At 43.1% G+C, this 19,934-nt stretch overlaps 1 protein-coding gene across 1 annotated transcript; it reads left to right on the top strand.

Moving 5' to 3' along the window:
- Positions 1-3,556: 3,556 nt before the first annotated feature.
- Positions 3,557-19,293, top strand: FAM124B (family with sequence similarity 124 member B). The gene is made up of 2 exons (XM_081575830.1): positions 3,557-4,618; positions 16,190-19,293. The coding sequence occupies exons 1-2, from the start codon at positions 3,884-3,886 to the stop codon at positions 16,841-16,843; spliced, it is 1,389 nt and encodes a 462-aa protein (XP_081431956.1). The 5' UTR covers positions 3,557-3,883; the 3' UTR covers positions 16,844-19,293.
- The last annotated feature ends 641 nt before the right edge of the window (positions 19,294-19,934 follow it).

Here is a 19,934-nt window from a genome sequence, read left to right as displayed (position 1 = left end):
CCAGTCAGAAGGGAGGTTGGTGGCCCCCTCCCCCCATCCACCTGTTTCTTGACGCTTAGGCAGCCATCAGATTAAAGAAATCTTTTCAGTCCTGACAGAAATGACAACCTCATGAGGAAAAAATAATGTTTTAATGCTAGATGGACGATTAAAACAACATCAAGGAGGGAAACCTTTTCTATATAAGGGCTTAAACACTTGCCTTCTACAAAATGTTGTGAATTAGTATCTTTGTCTCAGGGGTATAATTTTTCTTCTCGAATCTTTAGAGTTATTTCTAGAATGGCAAAGACTGTTCCAAAAACCGTGTCTAAAGTCTTGAATGCCTGCATCAGCTCTGTGAGTGAAGGACAGCTGAAAGAAAAGGGTAATTGTACTGAGGAATGAGAAAGTTACTGTCTTCATGTGCCATTGTGGAACCTAAATTAAGAAAATTTTTTTTTAAAGCTTCAGAGCTATAATGCCTTTAAAAAGTCTAATGATTTTTGGAAAGTTGGAGCAAAATGAATTCAATTACTGAATCACAGGTGGTAATTAAAAATCAATGTATCTGTAATAAACTGTATTTATAGATTTTTCCAACGCAAAATGTATAGGATTTACAAAACTCAAATGATTAAAAGTATAGGTTAGATTTAGGAAGGAAATTTGAGGGGCTTCCCTGGCTCAGTGGTGGAGAGCCCTGCCAATGCAGGGGACACGGGTTTGTCCCTGGTCTGGGAGAATTCCATGTGTCACAGAGCAACTAAACCCATGCGCCACAACTACTGAGCACACGTGCTGCAGCTACTGAGAACCACGCACCCTGGAACCCATGCTCTGAAACAAGAGAAGCCACAGCAATGAGAAGCCCACACACCGCAATGAGAGACTGGTTCCTGCTCACCACAACAAGAGGGAGGAAGACCCAGCCCAGCCAAAAATAAATATATAAAAATTAAAAAAGGAAAAAAAATCTGAATAGAAATGATTCCCTTCTGCAGATAACAGTGCTGTGCCTAGTTGCTCAGTCGTGTCCAACTCTTTGGGGCCCATGGACTGTAGTCTGCCACCGCCAGTTTCCTCTGTCCATGGGGGTTCTCCAGGCAAGAATACTGGAGTGGGTTGCCATGCTCTCCCCCAGGGTATCTTCCCAACCCAGGGATGGCACCCAGGTCTCCCGCATTGCAGGCACATTCTTTACCATCTGAGCCACCAGGGAAGCCCACAGATAACAGTTCAGTTCAGTTCAGTTCAGTTGCTGTCATGTCTGACTCTTTTCGACCCCATGGACTGCAGCATGCAGGCCTCCCTGTCCATCACCAACTCCTGGAGTTTGCTCAGACTCATGTCCATTGAGTCGGTGATGCCATTCAAACATCTCATCCTCTGTTGTCCCCTTCTTCTCCCACCTTCAATCTTTCCCAGCATCAGAGTCTTTTCAAATGAGTCAGATCTTCGCATCAGGTGGCCAAAGTATTGGAATTTCAGGTTCAGCATCAGTCCTTCCAATGAATATTCAGTACTGATTTCCATTAGGATGGACTGATTGGATCTCCTTGCTGTCCAAGGGACTCTCAAGAGTCTTCTCCAGCACCACAGTTCAAAAGTATCAGTTCTTTGGTGCTCAACTTTCTTTATAGTCCAACTCTTAAATCCATACATGACTACTGGAAAAACCATAGGCTTGACTAGATGGACCTTTGTTGGCAAAGTCATGTCTCTGCTTTTTAATATGCTGTCTAGGTTGGTCACAACTTTTCTCCAATGAGTAAGCATCTTTTAATTTCATGGCTGAAGTCACCATCTGCAGTGATTTTGGAGCCCCCCAAAATAAAGTCTGCCACTGTTTCCCCATCTATTTGCCATGAAGTGATGGGACCAGATGCCATGATCTTATATCTGAGGTTATTTGGCCCCAGATAAGTAGCAGGGAGGGAACGCAGCTTCACCCATCAACAGAAAATTGGATTAAAGATTTACTGAGTGTGGCCCTGCCCGTTAGAACAAGACCCAGTTTCCCCTTCAGTCAGTTTCTCCCATCAGGAAGCTTCCATAAACCTCTTATCCTTCTCCATCAGAGGACAGACAGACTGAAAACTACAATCACAGAAAACTAACCAATCTGATCACATGGATCACAGCCTTGTCTAACTCAATGAAACTATGAGCCATGCCGTGTAGGGCCACCCAAGACAGAACTCTGTGACCCCATGGACTGTAGCCTACCAGGCTCCTTCATCCATGGGATTTCCCAGGCAAGAAAACTGGAGTGAGTTGCCATTTCCTTCTCCAGGGGACCTTCCCAACCCAGGGATCGAACCCAGGTCTCCTGAGTTGCAGGCGCTCACTTTACCACCTGAGCCATCAGGGAAGCCCTACAGATAACAATATGTGATGTTAAATTTGATTCTTGTACTATTAAAGCAATCAACATATATAAGATGAAGCTAGAGTAAGTTATACCCTAACTTTATTGTGTTTTGTTTTTCATCACAGAAGTGCTTTTTAATTTGTGAAACATTAAGTCACATAATGTTCCACTATGTGAGTGTGAAATTTGCTCAGTCATGTCCGACTCTTTGTGACCCCATGGATTATACAGTCCATGGAATTCTCCAGGCCAGAATACTGGAGTGGGTACCCTTTTCCTTCTCCAGGGGATCTTCCCAACCCAGGGATCAAACCCAGGTCTCCTACATTGCAGATTCTTTACCATCTGAGCCACCAGGGAAGTCTATATATTTAGAGCTTGGATGTTCTTATTGAAGATTATTCAGTTCAAGATTCAACAGCACACAGAGTCTCTGAGAAATAAATGTCCTTAATGAGAACTTGCTTGGGCAGCCTTTCCTTATACGCAGGGAGAAAGTCCAGTCTGGGACATTCGGCCCCAGAGAGGTACCTTCTCCCTGACTCACAGGAGGGCCACTCACTCAGTTCCTGGATTCAAATGTTCCCTCGGCCACTTTTAGCTCTGAGATCTTGAGCAAGTTGTGTGCTTTTCTGTGCTTCAGTTTCCTTCTCAGTAATTTGGGGACAATGGTCTCTTCGTAGGTTTGCTGGAGGATTAAACCAATTTACGTCAAGTTCTAAAAACAGTTTATGACCAGTATGTAGTAAATCCTCAACAGTGAACAGGGATTATTATTGACCTTAGAAAGCTCTCACTCTTTCTAAAGAATGAGCTTGAGTAAATATCTTTTGAATATACTTGGCAGCAGAGAGAATCGTTTTCAGTGAACAGTTAAAATTATTTGGATATAATAACTTCTCTTCAAAGCCCGGGCATCCATTGTTCAAGAAGAAAATAAAAAGACAAAGGGGGAAATTCCTGGCCAAGGGACAAGTTGGGAGGATTGTTTTAAAGCAGTCATTGTGTTCAGGTGGCCCGGCGGGCTACTGTAAACAGGGAGGGAGGGAAGGAGGAAACCAGAACTCATTGTGGGTCCAGAAAATGGATGTCTTTTCAACTAAACAGATTGCTATCAGCCTCTCACAGCCGACTCATATTCCTTTTTGCCTGGTCATTTCCTTTACCGAGTGTCTGTAAGAACCACCCACTCGAGTGTTTCTCTGGATTATAGGCTTTTAGGTCAAACAGAAACCCAGGGAGTGCCTGACACAGCCCCGCACTCGCAGTTACATTATACACCGGCTGGATGACATGGACCCCGTTGCTGGTGTGTGTGGCGTGGAGGCTGTTGTCCCTGAATCTGCGGAGATTCTCTCACAGTGGGACCAGCAGCAACCAGCAGCACAGGGTAAGAGCATGGCTCTGAAGTCCTGAGGCTTTCCTGTTGGGCTGAAGGCTGAGTGTGGGAACCTCCTGCCCCTCCAATTCATTTCAGAAGCTGGACGCGTGGGCCCCACTCACCGGCATCCCTTGTCATCCTCAGCATCCATGATGGATGAGACACCAGAGCCACCGGTCATGACTGTCCACCTCCTGGCCAACGCCGGGCAGGGCTTGCTTTTGCAGCAAACCCTGGATCGGCTCCTGGATTGCGTTTGCCCAGATATCCGTCTCTTTCTTGTGTCCGAGCGGGCCAGTCCAGTGAAATACTACGACAAGGGCCACTCCAAGCGGTCACGCTTCCCGGGGATGTCTGTTCTGCTTTTCTTGCAGGAGAGCCTCGGAGAGGAGAGGCTCTTGCGCGTGCTTGACTCCCTACAGCATTGGCCGTGGCAGTGCTACCCCGCTCAGAACGCCCAGGGAAGACCCTGCCCCTACATTCTTGCCAATCAGGAATTCTACAGTCTGGACAGCCAGATGCCCATTTGGGGCGTGAGGCAGGTGTACTGTGGCACCGAGATCCTGAGAGTGACACTCTACTGCAGTTTTGATAACTACGAGGACGCCATCCGGCTCTACACAATGATCCTGCAGAGAGAAGCCACCTTGCAAAAGAGCAGCTTCTGTGTCTTCGTGCTCTACTCCACTGGGACCTTTGCCCTGCAGCTCTCCCTGAAGCAGCTGCCCCTCGGAACATCGGTGGACCCCAAGGAGGCTTCGGTGTTGCAGTTCAAGGTCCAAGAGATTGGCCAGTTAGTGCCTCTTCTACCCCATCCCTGCGTCCCCATCAGCCGCACCCGGTGGCAAACACAGGACTATGACGGCAACAAGATTCTGCTTCAGGTATGTCTGTTTGGTCTCTGTGATCTCTAGATGCCCATGTAGCCCTGTGATTTGACAGCCAAGAGATGACGTAATGTCGTGGTTCTCAACCTTGTTTGCATACCAGGATCTCTGGGGAGCTTTCAAACCTTCTCATGTCATGACTTCACCCCAGATCAGTTAGATTGAAATCTTTGGGTGCACCCAGGCTTGGGTATTTTTTGAAATCTCCTTGGATAATGCTATTATGTAACTTGTAGCACAGTTGAGAGTCACTGATTTAATCGAATCCCCTCATCTGACAGATAAGGAAGTTCAGATGCTGTGAGCTGGTATCTTACACAAGTAGTTTGCAGTAGACTCAGACAACATCCCATTTTTCAGATTTTTCTTTAACCATGCTCTTCAACTAGACACCAATATTTTGCCCACTCTTTCAGTTCAGAAATTTCGTTAGTTCTTTCCATGTGAACCTAAGAAAGCTGAAGTTATAATTAAAGTTGGGAATGTTAAGTATGTTGGGCTACCCTAGTGGCTCAGTTATAAAGAATCTGCCTGCCAATGTAGGAGACATGGGTTCGAGCCTTGGGTTGGGAAGATCTCCTGGAGAAGGAAATGGCAACCCACTTCAGTATGCTTGCCTGGAGAATCCCATGGACAGAGGAGCTTCGTAGGCTATATAGTCCGTGGGGTCACAGAGAGTCAGACATGACTTAGTGAATAAAACAAAAACAACAACAAATGTTAAATATGCCATCCTGTTGACTTAACTTTTAAGCATCTTGCATCACTATCAAATTTTACCCCAAATCAAGTTAGACAGTTAGAACCCTTCAAAATTGAGAAAAGCTTGAAATCAAAAATCTTCTGGTAAGCATCCTACTGAAAGCAAGCATAATCATTACAGTTACCATGTGTCATTTCTTATACTATATTATGTGGCAGTTGAACCTTGCCACTTAGTGGCTCCATGATTTTTGAACCTTGCTTCCTTCATTAGCACAATGAGGGTAGTATAACATCTTCCTAGAGGACAGGTTGTTATTTACATTAAGTGACTTGACACATATAAAGAGCTTAAGATAGTGCCCAGAAAGCAATGTTAGCTCTTATTGTTTATATTATCCCTAGACTAAGTATTTCACTTTGATTATTTTATTTAGTCCTTCTTGCAACCTAGGAAGTTTTACAAAAGACAAAACCAAGGAGCAGAGGTACCAGTTACTTGCCCAAGACCCAAGATTAAGTGTTTACCTTGCTCTAAAACCAGGCAGTTAACCACTATAGTCCAGTATTCTGTAAATGTGTACAGGCAGGGAGGTGTACATGATATTCACAGAAAAGTTTCTGTCCTTGAGAAATGGTCAGGAAGTGCTTTAAGACCTACTGGATAAGGTAAAAACAGGCTAGAAGATGAATTATCTTTCCCTTTGATTAATTTTGTTCTCATCAGCTTTGAGTTATTAATAAAATATGAGTCATACTGATTCTATATGAAATGATCTCTAAATCCTTTACCTTCTCATTCACATAAGGCGAATAGGCACTGTTTCTGTTAGTTGCCTATTATATAACTCACTAATTTGCAAGGCATCTAAAAATTTTCCTTCAGTCTTAGTTAATCTCTGGAAGTCAAATCTTGCTGTCGAGCAAAAATGTAATAAGTGTGTGTAGCAGGAGACACATTTCTGTTTTAAAGGCTAACTGACATTTTTACTTCTGCATCATGGCTTATACAGCTTAGCTCCATTGGAAAGTTAGGTTGAATTTGGGAAGTGCAGAATAGTTTTTTGGATAAATGTCGATGAGGTTAGGCTTTTGCAAACAAAATGGGGGATTATCTTCTGGAAACTTCTGTTTCTGGTGTCATATAAAAGTCCCTGAAGAATTCATGTACAAAGGATTGGATATAATACACTATAAGATAACACATTATAGCTACTTCACTCCTATAATGGGGTGAATTTTTCAGGATATGAAACCCAGTGCAAACTTCCTTGTGGGGAGAGACAGTGAGGGGTAAATGCATTGGCTGTGTGTGTGTGTGTGTGTGTGTGTGTGTGTGTGTGTGTGTGTGTGTGTGTGTGTGTGTGTGTGTGTGTGTGCGCGCGCGCGCGCGCATGCATGCACAAGCCTTAATTTTATTTCTTTTTTAAAATTAAATTTTTTTCTCTTTATTTTTTATAAATTTATTTATCTTTTAATTGAAAGATAATTGCTTTACAGAATTTTGTTGTTTTCTGTCAAACATCAAGATGAATCAGCCATAGGTGTACATATGTCCCCTCCTCTTGAATCTCCCTCTCCACCCCACCCCTCTAAATTGTTACAGAGCCCCGGTTTGAGTTCCCTGAGTCATATAGCAAATTCCCATTGGCTCTCTGTTTTACATATGATAGTGCATATGCTTCCATGTTACTCTCTCCATACATCCCATCTTCTCCTTCCTTCCCTGCCCCTGTGTCCATAAGTCTGTTCTTACATTGGTTTTTGTGTGTTAGTAGCCTGGATCTTAAGAAGCAGGCTTAGGAGCCAACTCTCAGCTCTGCCACTTCCCAAGACAGGCCCCTATGGTCAGCAGCTGGCTGCCAGCAACTCTGAAGATGATCCATTTGAGTTCCTCACCCCACAAGGGTCCCCTGAAACTTCTGGACTTCACGTCAGTTGGACCAACTTGGATCAGACTCGCTTCTCTCTCGAATGCACTCACTCACTCAGGGGAATGGGGTTGTGTGGATAGTTCTGAGGCAGAGGCCCTCCTCTCCTGCGTCCTTAGGTTTTTTCTGGACTCAGACTCTCTTGGGACTTCTGGGGGAGGGGGAGCAAGGATCCCCAGGGAAGATCAGTGAGGGGACAAATTATGGGTAGCACAAATGACTGATGTCCACCGAAGAAAAAAAATAATACAATGCAGGAGACCCGAGTTCAATCCCTGGGTCAGGAAGATCCCTTGGAGAAGGGAATGGCAACCCACTCCAGTATTCTTGCCTGGAGAACTCCATGGACAGAGGAGCCTGGTGGGCTACAGTCCACGAGGTCTCAAAGAGTCAGACTGAGGGACTAAGCATGCATGAATGCATTTATGGGAGAGTTATAATCACAAGTTCACTTCTCCACATGTAACCTTCCTCAGGGGCCAGGATGGACGTGTGTTGAGGGAGTTGCAGGGGGCGGAGTTTGCTAGATCCAATGAGAGTGGTGGGCAAAGCTTCCCTGCTGGGTGAGCCCTGGCCCTGCCTGAGCTGGATAGCCCAGAAGGAAGTAGCTAGATGGAGACGAGAGGAAGGTGTTCTGAATGGAGGAGATGATGGGTGAGAATGTGTAGAATAGCATTTTCTTAGCCATAATGTTCAGAAAGCACCCTATAGTCCCATGTGGCTGGAGAGAAGGGAGGGGATTGGGGGAAGAGGATGGGCAGGTTGGCAGAGGATACATCCTCAGGCACGTGGTCAGCCACTGGGGGGTAAGCACCATGAGGACAGGAACAGTTTTTGGTACACTCCCGTATTCCCAGTACCTACAACAGTGTCTGGCACATAGTAGGCAAAACCATTCTTGAGTGAATGAGCAAAAGCCTTGCCAAGTAGCTTCTGTTTTATCCTGACTATAATCAGCAGTCACTGATAGAGCCTCTGAATGGTAGTGACATGTACAATTTGCATTATGAGATCAAAACAGGGGATATACATGGAGGTGCTTTGTAAAGTGGAAACTGTAGTATAATTATTGTCTGTGTAAGAAGGATGCTATGTGTCTCTCCATGTCTTTTCCTACATGACCTCTTGTCAGTGCAGACTGTCTGATGCTTCTCAGAGCCTGGGATATGTGTTTTTGAGAGATTGATATTAGTATACATAGTAGATGCTCAGTAATGAATGAATGTCTGAATACATGATTAGGAATGTCAGTGTTTATTCATTCACCAAGTACTTATTGAATGCATACCTTGGACTACCCTATTCTCCACTTGGCAGTTTTCATTTTACAGTCTCACTCCTTGGTGGATGTATCTGTCGTTGGGTGTCTGACATAAATTAGGGGGGCTTCCTTGGTAGCTCAGCTGGTAAAGAATCCACCTGCAATGCAGAAGACCCTGGTTCAATTCCTGGGTTGGGAAGATCCCCTGGAGAAGGGATAGGCTACCCACTCCAGTATTCTTGAGCTTCCCTGGTAGCTCAGCTGGTAAAGAATCTGCCTGCAATGAGGGAGACCTACGTTTGATCCTGAGGTTGGGGAGATCCCCTGGAGAAGGGAAAGGCTACCAGCTCCAGTATTCTGGCCTGGAGAATTCCATGGACTGTATAGTCCGTGGGGTCTCAAAGAGTAGGACATGACTGAGCGACTTTCACTTTCATAAATTTGGGGAAATTCTCAGTCATTATTGTTTTAAATTGGAGAAGGCACTGGCAACCCATTCCAGTACTCTTGCCTGGAGAATCCCATGGACGGAGGAGCCTGCAGTCTGTGGGGCTGCAGTCCGTGGGGTCGCAAAGAGTCGGACACGACTGAGCGACTTCATTTTCACTTTTTACTCATGCATTGGAGAAGGAAATGGCAACCACTCCAGTGTTCTTGCCTGGAGAATCCCAGGGACCGTGGAGCCTGGTGGGCTGCTGTCTATGGGGTCGCACAGAGTCAGACACGACTGAAGTGACTTAGTAGTAGTAGTATTGTTTCAAATATTTCTAGTATTTCGTTCTCTTTCTCTTTTTCTGGTATTTCCATTATATGTCTATTACTCTTTTTGTAGTTGTCCCAGTTTTTAGGTTGTCCATTCTGATTTTTAGGTTTTGTTTCAGCCTGTTTTTTCCTCTCTGCTTTTCTTTTTCAAGGATTTTATTGATATGTCCTCTAGCTCAGAGATTGTTTCCTCAGCTGTGTTTGGTCTACTAAGAAGCCCATTAAAGGCATTCTTTATTTCTGTTACAGTGGTTTTTTTTTTTTTTTTTTTAATCTTTTTGGTTCTTCTTTTAAGATTTCCATCTCTCTTTTCAGATTGCCATCTGTTCTTACATGCTATTTACTTTATCCATTAGAGTCTTTAGCATATTAATCAGAATTATTTTAAATACTGGCCTGATAATTCCAACATCCCTGCCACGTCTGGTTCTGATACTGCTCTGTCTTTTCACTGTGCCTTTTTACCTTTTGTAATGTCTTGTAATTTTTTTTTTCCTGATAGCCAGGATGATGTAGGAGACATAGGAACAGCTGTAAATAACGCTTTACTAATGTGGTGGCAAGGAGTTGGGGGAAGGGAGTCATTCTAAAATTAGGTCTCAGTCTTAATGAGTCTATGCCTTGAACTATGAAATTCACAAGTGTTTACATATTTTTTCTCTCCTCTTGAGTGGAAGAGAATGGCTAGCGTGGGCTGGAGTTGAATACTTCACTTCTCTCACATGAAAGGCTAGAGGAAGCTGGAGTTGGGTATTTCTCTTCCATGGGTCAGTTCAGTTCAGTTGTTCAGTCGTGTCCGACTCTTTGCAACCCCATAGACCTCAGCATGCCAGGCCTCCCTGTCCATCACCAACTCCCAGAGTCCACTCAAACTCATGTCCATTGAGTCAGTGATGCCATCCAACCATCTCATTCTCTGTCGTCCCCTTCTCCTCCTGCCCTCAATCTTTCCCAGCATCAGGGTCTTTTCAAATGAGTCAGCTCTTTGCATCAGGTGGCCAAATTATTGGAGTTTCTGCTTCAGTGGGTCAGTTAGGCTATGATAATACACCAGCATGTTAGACTTGGGTTAACTAGTTTCCCCTTAAAGAAGGCCATTTTTTTTTGGCCACACATGTAGGAACCATACAGTCTTTTTTTTCCCCTCAATGTAGGAGAAATCCTCTTTTGCTATTTCTTAGAATCACTTTTAGTAAGAGACAATATTATTTTCCCTGCATGATGTCAGATTTCCCTTAACAGCTTGATCATGTTTCAGTGATGCAGAGTCTTTTGTTTCTCAAGTGTTTGGAGCCAAATGTGTGACAAATAATCTTCCTGTTTATCAAGGTATTTGCTAATGTTCCTTGAAACTGGAAAACACCTAGCTCTCGATCTGTAACAATTTACAAATATTTCTTACAAAGATGTGCTCTAAATAATCAGAATCTCTACAAATGCATTTCAATTGCTTCTTTGGCAAGAGAAGCTTCATTTTCTCTCAAGAAATTTATCTCAATCACTCAGCATTATGTTTCTCCTGAAAATTCTTCACTCCAGCTGCACAACCTGCATTTCTACAGTAAAAATCTTGTATTTTCTTCTACCATATGGTCTAAGGACTTCTCTTAAAAAAAGGAAAAGTTGATGTTCTCTCTCTTAAAGATTGCAGAAATGACCATCCATAGGATGGATGTCCTTCTGCAGTTTCTTGAAAAGACTTTGTATCCACTTAATGGCCAATAATTAGGGGACATACATTTCTACACACAAACAATTTGTTAGGCATTAGAAAAACATCTATTTCTGCTTTATTGACTATGCCAAAGCCTTTGACTGTGTGGATGACAATAAACTGTGGAAAATTCTGAAAGAGATGGGAATACCAGACCACCTTGACCTGCCTCTTGAGAAATCTGTATGCAGGTCAGCAAGCAACAGTTAGAATTGGACATGGAACAACAGACTGGTTCCAAATAGGAAACGGAGTACGTCAAGGCTGTATATTATCTCCCTGCTTATTTAACTTTTAAGCAGAGTACATCATGAGAAACGCTGGGCTGGAAGAAGCACAAGCTGGAATCAAGATTGCTGGGAGAAATATCAATAACCTCAGATATGAAGATGACACCACCCTTATGGCAGAAAGTGAAGAAGAACTAAAAAGCTTCTTGATGAAAGTGAGAGAGGAGAGTGAAAAAGTTGGCTTAAAGCTCAACGTTCAGAAAACTAAGATCATGGCATCTGGTCCCATCACTTCATGGGAAATAGATGGGGAAACAGTGTCAGACTTTATTTTTTTGGGCTCCAAAATCACTGCAGATGGTGATTGCAACCATGAAATTAAAAGACACTTACTCCTTGGAAAGAAAGTTATGACCAATCTAGATAGCATATTAAATAGCAGAGACATTACTTTGCCAACAAAGGTCTGTCTAGTCAAGGCTATGGTTTTTCCAGTAGTCATGTATGGATGTGAGAGTTGGATGGTGAAGAAAGCCGAGCGCTGGTTATGTGTCACTCAAAAAGAGTATAATAAATCAGATACACCATGGCAACATATTAAAGCTCATCTTGCTGGAATATGGAGTCATGATAACCTTTCTATAGATTTGGTAAAGTTACATCAAGAAATTCTAAACATTGAAAATACGCTCTCTCCAAACACTGATATTGGCTCCACTGTTAATGGATTTCTAGAAGGGCTATTTTCCCATTTTCCTACCCTGAGTACATTTTGGCATTATATTCTCGGTCTTATGGTTGTACTGGCCGTTTTACTGCTGTTGATGTGTCTCATTCCATGCTGCATCAAGCGTTTAGCTTTAGAGCTGCTTAACATTAAAGCGGCCATTCATACTGATCATTTAAAGCACAAAATCAGTGCTTTAGTAAAAAAATAAGGGGGAGCTGCGGGGGGCAACCTGCGAGCAGGACGTGCCTTGAAGAACTGCCTTGTTAACTCAAGGGTTAATTCCAGGGCAACCTGACAAGCAGGCTCTGCTTTGAGAGCTGGGGCTGCCTTTGTTAATTCAAGGGTCAAGTCCAGACATAGTTCTCTGTCCCGCCACCTCTTATTGTTCACTAGGGAAACTTCTTGCAGCCCCCGGAGCAATCTGACATAGGACAAATGGCTTTTATGACCTGAGTCCAGAGATACGACCTGAGTCCTGAGATACGGAGTCATGAGATCTTAATTGATAGCTTTATGTTGCCTAGGTGTTACCTGAGTTCTGAGATACAAAATCATAAGATAATCATGGGATCTTGATTAATAGATTTATGTTACTAAGGTGATTTCTGATGCATGTTACTTAGGTGATTTTTGATGATAGTATAAGGGTATATAATTCTGTGTGTGAAAATAAACGGGCATCACTGGCATTACAGGTTGCAGTGATCCTCTCAACGCCCCGCTGTGTCTGTGTCTCTCTGTGTCTCTGTGTCTGTTTCTTTCTAAGCCGAAGAATCCCGCGTTTGTGCCTGTGTTGACTCATCGGCTGGCTCCGACACGCTGCAGAATTGATGCTTTTGAACTGTGGTGTTGGAGAAGACTCTTGAGAGTCCCTTAGACTGCAAGGAGATCCAACCAGTCCATCCTAAAGGAGTTCAGCCCTGGGTGTTCATTGGAAGGACTGATGTTGAAGCTGAAACTCCAATACTTTGGCTACCTCATGCAAAGAGTTGACTCATCGGAAAAGACCCTGATGCTGGGAAGCATTGAGGGCAGGAGGCAAAGGGGACGACAGAGGATGAGATGGCTGGATGGCATCACCGATTTGATGGACATGAGTTTGGGTAAACTCCAAGAGTTGGTGATGGACAGGGAGGCCTGTGATTCATGGGGTTGCAAAGAGTCGGACATGACTGAGCAACTGAACTTAACTGAAGCTTTATTTATTTATCCTACAGACATCTAGAGATTACTTACCACATGTTGGGCATTGTGTTAAGTACTGGAGATATAGTGATCAAGGTGGTTTATAAAGTCCTAGCTCTTCCAGGTGGCAATGTCTAGAAGAAGATACAGAGACTTTGAGCACACAACTGCAGAACAGCATGGTGACTAGTAGGATATGGAAAGTACAGGCTGCCAGGACAGCAAGTAGTATGATTAATGATAATGATAGTAACCAACTTATGTTTAGGAATACTATGTCCTGGGCACTGTTACAATTTACACTTCTCAGCAACCCTCTGACATTGGTACTTATTATCATCTCCTTCTATGTATAAGGAAAGCAAGGTACAGAAAAATTAATTTGCTTGTTTAAAGTCCCACAACTAATAAGTGACAGAACCAATATTTAGGGGTACCTCTGATGGCTTCCCTAGTGGCTCATATGGTAGAGAATCGACTTGCAATGCAGGACACCCAGGTTTGATCCCTGTGTCAGGAAGATCCCCTGGAGAAGGAAATGTCAACCCACTCCAGTGTTATTGCTTGGAGAATTCCATGGACAGAGGAGCTCACTGGGCTACATGGAATAGCAAAGAGTCAGACACCACTGAGTGGCTTTCGCTTTCACTTTCTTTTCTGGTAGCTCAGTGGTAAAGAATCTGCCTGCCAATGCAGGAGACACAGGTTCAATCCCTGGTCCAGGAAGATCTCTGGAGAAGGAAATGGAACCTACACCAGTATTCTTGCCTGAAAAATCTTGGACAAAGGATCTTGGCTGGTTACAGTCCATAGGGTCACAAGGAGTCAGACACGACTTAGCGACTGAACAACAACAACCCAGATTCAGTGACACGGAGAAGGCTTCTAGGAGGAAATGATGTGTAAGCTTGGAGTTGACAAAAGGTAAGAGTTTGCAGGGAAAAGGGCCAGAGGCAACATATCCTAGACAGACGAAATAATATACACAAACACTGGCATTAGGAAAGAACAAATAATGTTCCAAGAATTGAAAAAGGCTCAATTTTGACAAGAGGAAGAAGGGGTGAATTAGGCTGGAGTAAGAAAGGACAGACTGTGAAGGGTATTTGTTGTTGTTGTTCAGTTTTTCAGTCATGTCCAACTTGTTGTGACCTCATGGACTGCAGCATGCCAGGATTCCCTGTCCTTCACTATCTCCTGGAGTTTGCTCAAACTCATGTCCATTGAGTTAATGATGCCACCCAACCATCTCATCTTCTGTTTCCCTCTTCTCCTCCTGCCTTCAATCTTTCCCAGCATCAGGGTCTTTTCCAGTGAGACGGCTCTTCACATCAGATGGCCAAAATACTGGAGCTTCAGGTTCAGCATAAATCCTTCCAATGAATATTCAGGATTGATTTCCTGTAGCATTATCTGGTTTTATCTCCTTGCTGTCCAAGGGACTCTCAAGAGTCTTCTCCAGCACCACAATTTGAAAGCATCATTTCTTCGGTGCTCGGTCTTCTTTATGGTCCAACTGTCAAATTCATACATGACTACTGGAAAAACCATAGCTTTAACTGTATAGATTTTTGTTGGCAAAGTGATATTTCTGTTTTTGAATACGCTGTCTAGGTTTGTTATAGCTTTTCTTCCAAGGAGAAAGCGTCTTTTAATTTCATGGCTGCAGTCACTGTTCACAATGATTTTGGAGCCCAAGAAAATAAAGTTTGTCATTATTTCCATTGTTCCCCATCTATTTGCCATGAAGGGTATGAAAAATAAAGAAAGTGTTAGTTGTTCAGTTGTGTCTAACTCTATGAGGCCCCATGGACTGTTGCTCACCAAGCTCCTCTGTCCATGGAATTCTCTAGGCAAGAACACTGGAGTGGGTTACCATGTCCTTCTCCAGGGGATCTTCCCAACCCAGAAGTTGAACCTGGGTCTCCCACATTGCAGGCAGATTTTTTACCATCTGAGCCACCAGGGAAGCCCTGAAGGGTATGGTGGTCTATTTAAGGAATTTGATTTTATCTTAAGAAGATTAGGGAGCCACTTGAAGCAGGAGGGTGATATGATCAAAACTGTTTTCAAAGCTCCTCTGGTTGTGGAGTGGAGATTGGATTAGAGGGAGGCCAGGACCACCCATGAAGTGTCCCTACAGATGGCTGTTGCAGTATTTCAACCAGTGATGCTGACATCTGCCCTAGGGTTAATGGCAGTGGACATGGAGGGACAGGAAGACCTGAGAAGTCTTTGGAAGACAGAGTCCATGGGAATGGGTGACATAAAGGATGAGGAAGGGAAAATGATGCTCTTGCTTGGCTAGTATGGAGCAAATGATGCCCGGTTCTGTGAGAGGGAGAAGAGTTAGCAGAATAGATTTAGTGAGGGGAGGGCGATGAGTTCAGCTTTGGATATGTTGAGTTTTAGGAGCTTGCATCTGGATGACAGTTGGATAGATAAGTCTGAAGCTTAAGAGATGGATCTGAACTATAATGAGACTTTCCGATGCCTTCGTCAGTTAGATAATAGTTGAAGGCATGGGATTCAATGAGATTTTCCTGAGACAGTGTGCAGACTGAGAAGAGAAGATGGCCCAGGTTAGCACTGAAGAACTATGTCCTGTGACGAAACTGAGAGGGGTGGATGGATAAAGAAAACCCAGAAGAATGTGTTGACATAGAAATTTAAGGAGAAATCTTCAAATGTAAAGGAGAAGGGTCAGCCTTGTAAAATTCCAATAGAGTTCAAGTAAAAATTAGTGACATGCAGGCTCCTCTAGATTGCATAGTCTAATATCAATCCTGAACGATTTCTGAATATGTAAATAGCCAGATTCCAGTTCCGGAAGAGAAAGACTTTATTGGATTAAATAAAAAGGTAGAACATAATGTCCAGGAAGCAAAAGTGGCAGCTCATCCCGTTGAAGTTCTGTACTTCTTACCTCTATTCAATTCAACTGACTTTATTGAAAGTCCGCATGAGCGCAGCATGGCAGAAGGCTGAGTATGATGTAATCTGTTCTTGGCACTTTGTTAATGGAAACATTAACTCTTCTCCTTGTCCCGTAGGTCCAGTTGAATCCAGGACTTGGTGTGAGGAATGGCGAGCCTCCTGTTCTAAACGGCACCTTGGGAGCTGACACTCTTCCCCACAGCTCCAGGCTGACCCCTGCCTCTGCAATTAGGACCCTGGAGCTGAGGAGTCGAAGGAGTCAGGGCAGGAGGTTCAAGGTGGGCTCCGTGGAGCGGCCTGAGCCTGGTGGGAGGCCAGCGTCAGACGGTTCCGGTGGCACTTCGTGGCAAAGCCCTAGTGGCTCAGGTCAGCCCAGCAGCCCAGCCACAGACACCCAGCCGCAACTGGCTTCTCTTCACCTCGAACCCGGGGCCAGAATGAAGGTCTTTGGCCGGGAAAACAGCTTCGAGAAGCTGGAGGCAGAGACCAATGTTGACACTGGATTCACTGTCGTCAGTTCTGAACCCAGGCCATCTTTTGCGAGCAGATTTCCGAGGAATCTTCCCACCCACCAGCCACCATCCTGCTTGTCAACTTCTTTCTCAAGGTCAGCTGCTTCCAAAAACAACAGGATCTTTAAGGAAAGGGTTCACTCCCTGTCACTTGCTGGCCAAAGGGACCTTGGTGCTAAGAAGATACTCTCAAAATGTCCCCTTCCTCTGCCAGTCCAAGGTGAAGCAAAAGAAGCAGAAGAAGAATTCTTTATATAGCATAAGATGACTGTGGTTTTCTAAAACTCGAGATCAAATAGGATGTTCTAGAAATGGAGCACTGACCCAGAATCAGCCTGTTTCTTGTTTCTGAGGAGGCCTGAATGTGACCCATGCATGGATCTGCATCATTTTTATTTCAAATGTTCAAAGTCTAGCGGCGCTGTGCGGCGCTGGTGAGTGGTTTTTATTTGCTGTCGTGGTCATGAGGGAATGCAGCCAACGCACAGGGAAAAAGCCCAGTGGCTCACGTCCTTGGGGACACTCTAACCCAGCTGGGTGTGTTGAGTTCAGCATCTATCAGGATAATTGCATTGTATGCAAATGAGTCGGATGCGTTATGCAATGCTGATTAGTGACTGTAATTTGGTTTTAATTTTTACTTGGGTTGCATAGCTCATGCCCCTGGGACAGCATTGGACTATTTATTCTTTAGTGTTTTTTCAATTTTTATGTGACCTCATTCGGTAACTAGGCCCTCTTCACCACGAACCCTCCAGTGATTTTTGCCTTGAAAGTTGTTTGCATCTGGAATGAGTTAACATGCAAAGTGTTCTGAAAATTGCAAACATTTTTTTTCCTGTTTAATGAGCAGCAACCCTGGAAGCCAAAAAAATCAGGTTAAAAGTGAAAGCTAGGCTCTAGGGTTTTCTCGCTCCTCCATTTCTTGTTTGTTTCTGTACTACTCTAGTGGGGCCAGTGGTTCATATAATTAAGCAGAGAGGAGTGGGATGTGACTGGATGATTCGAAATCTCCACCGAGTATGGCAGGAAGATTGCATTGGTTCGGTCACTAGAGCAGGACTTGGGTTCTTTTGGCCATGTACAAATTGCAAATTCCTTTGTAATTCTCGTTCATTCATTTATACATTCACTGATGCAGCAAATTGTATCAAACACCTCCCTTTGAATAAGACATTGACATATGGTGCACATAGATTCTGTGGCCATCAAACCCAAAACTTGTTTATGGTTTTGCCTTATGAGAAATCCATTCTATCAACTTTTAAGAACATGTTGGAGTGCAAACATTTCCCTGGGAAACATTTCCACAACTGATACCACATTTGCTGAATCAGATTGTATGAAGAACCTGTGGATGAAGATTGGGCATACTGTGAACTACAATTATAATCATAATGGGCAAATACTTAATTGCTCACATGGTGTCTTGCTTGATTGGGTTGATACTCACATGTTCAAAAACATCTGAGGTCTGTGTGTTTCAGTTAATTTATAAGGTTATTTTATTCCAAGAACTTAATTTTCCAGAACAGATGTTACATGACTATAAATGCTCATTTAGCTGGATCTTTTGAAGACCCTAACACTTACTACACCCAACTGCAGAGAAGGGTGAATTCAGACTTAAGGATGCATCTCATGGTAGTGAGACTGGACTGGGTTTAGATGCTCTGTCTGCCTAAAAGAACAGAAATGGGAGACAGCTGCAAATGGACAAAGACAAGACTTATAAATGGATTTTTGTCCTTACACTGTCAATATATTCTCATCCCCATCTTTTTCTTTCCCTCAGATTAGAGTTAGATCTTAGAATGTGAAATGAAGAACTTACTTTTAGTATGGTTTTCTATAATAGATGTTTAAAAAACATTAAAGTCTTATTTAAACTGAACTATTGAGCTGCCTTGAAAAGCACAGCAGGAAGTTCTGAGGTTTCTTTCTGGCTTTTTTGAGGTTATCTAATTCATTTAACATAATACATGGGTAAGAATAGAAGTACATGGAAATCATGAAGAATATTGAGGAATTTGAATGATAACTTACAAAATTGACTTGTAAAATAAGAGTGTGCTCATAAAATGTCACCTTCTCTATCCTCTTGCTCATGATAGGAATTCAATTTACCACTTGATAGGAGAGAAATACCAGTGGGTGGGTGTGAAAGGCCCAAATTTGGGTCTCGGTTTTAAAATTTGCTATTTATATGTGACCTTAAACCTTTGATTTTCTGTTGCCTTATCTTCTGTACCAAGGTTGTTAGAAAAATCAACATTATGCATATTAAAGCATCTGGATATTGTTAAAGATTGTAAATATGTAAGATATTATAATTTCAAATGATCCTTCATACCCATATTTTTAAATGTATTAGCAATAAAGGATTTTTAAAAAGCAACCTTTAGTGAAATTAATGATACATTTAAAGAAAAAAAGAAAATCCAGTTCTCTCATATTTTTGCGATATGTGTCATTTATGTTTATATATCTGGAGGGAAATTATAGGATCAAATATATCCGAAAGTTCAAAAGAGATTACATATAACAGAGATAAACTATGACCTAGTGTAATCCAATTTGTCAAATTATCCAGACTCTTTACTTACTTGTACTGTATTTCTTGAAATGTAAAATGTATCATGAGGGACTTCTGATGATCAGATAATTTTGTACTTTTTATAGGTATATTAAAACTCAGTTGCATTTCAGTTGTTTGGCTCTTTTTAACCCCCCGTAGTATTCACATTTTTTGCAAGCGTTATTTGGATATTGCTAAGCATTAATAGAAATGGTAACATTTGGAAGCTTGCAAATGTGTTTGTTAGAGGAAGTTGTCGTTTAGTTGCTGAGTCCATGGACTGTAGCCCACCAAGCTCCTCTGTCCATGTTTTCCAGGCAAGAATACTGGAGTAGGGTGCCATTGTCTTCTTCAGGCAATATTCCCAACCCAGGGATTGAACCTGCGTCTTCTGCACTGCAGGTGGATTCTTCACTACTGAGCCACCAGCAAAGCCTGTTAGGGGGAGTAGGGAGGGAAGGAGAGGGACACACCTTGATTGACAAAAGTAAGTGAGCAAGGGTCTCAGCTGCACCCCCATCTGTCCTTGGCTCTGACGGTGTCACAGAATCCAAGCTTGCACTGCTGGCCGCATGACAGACCAATAAATCCAGAGACAAATTATTGACGCAAGGAATAGCAATATAATTCAGAAACTGAGACAATGATGGACAAGTGTCCCAAAGAACCATCTTGCCTAGGTTTTGGAGGCTAGTTTCTTTTATAGAACAAAAGTAGGGGCAGAGGTGAGGATGCAAAGTAAAAAGGGTGATACGTTGTTGCAAACATTTC

This window comes from Giraffa tippelskirchi, chromosome 3, assembly GCF_054371585.1.
Source record: "Giraffa tippelskirchi isolate mGirTip1 chromosome 3, T2T-mGirTip1v1.2.pri, whole genome shotgun sequence".
NCBI lineage: Eukaryota > Metazoa > Chordata > Mammalia > Artiodactyla > Giraffidae > Giraffa > Giraffa tippelskirchi.
Note: the sequence above shows the minus strand (reverse complement) of the source record. Positions and strands in the feature narration are given on the sequence as shown.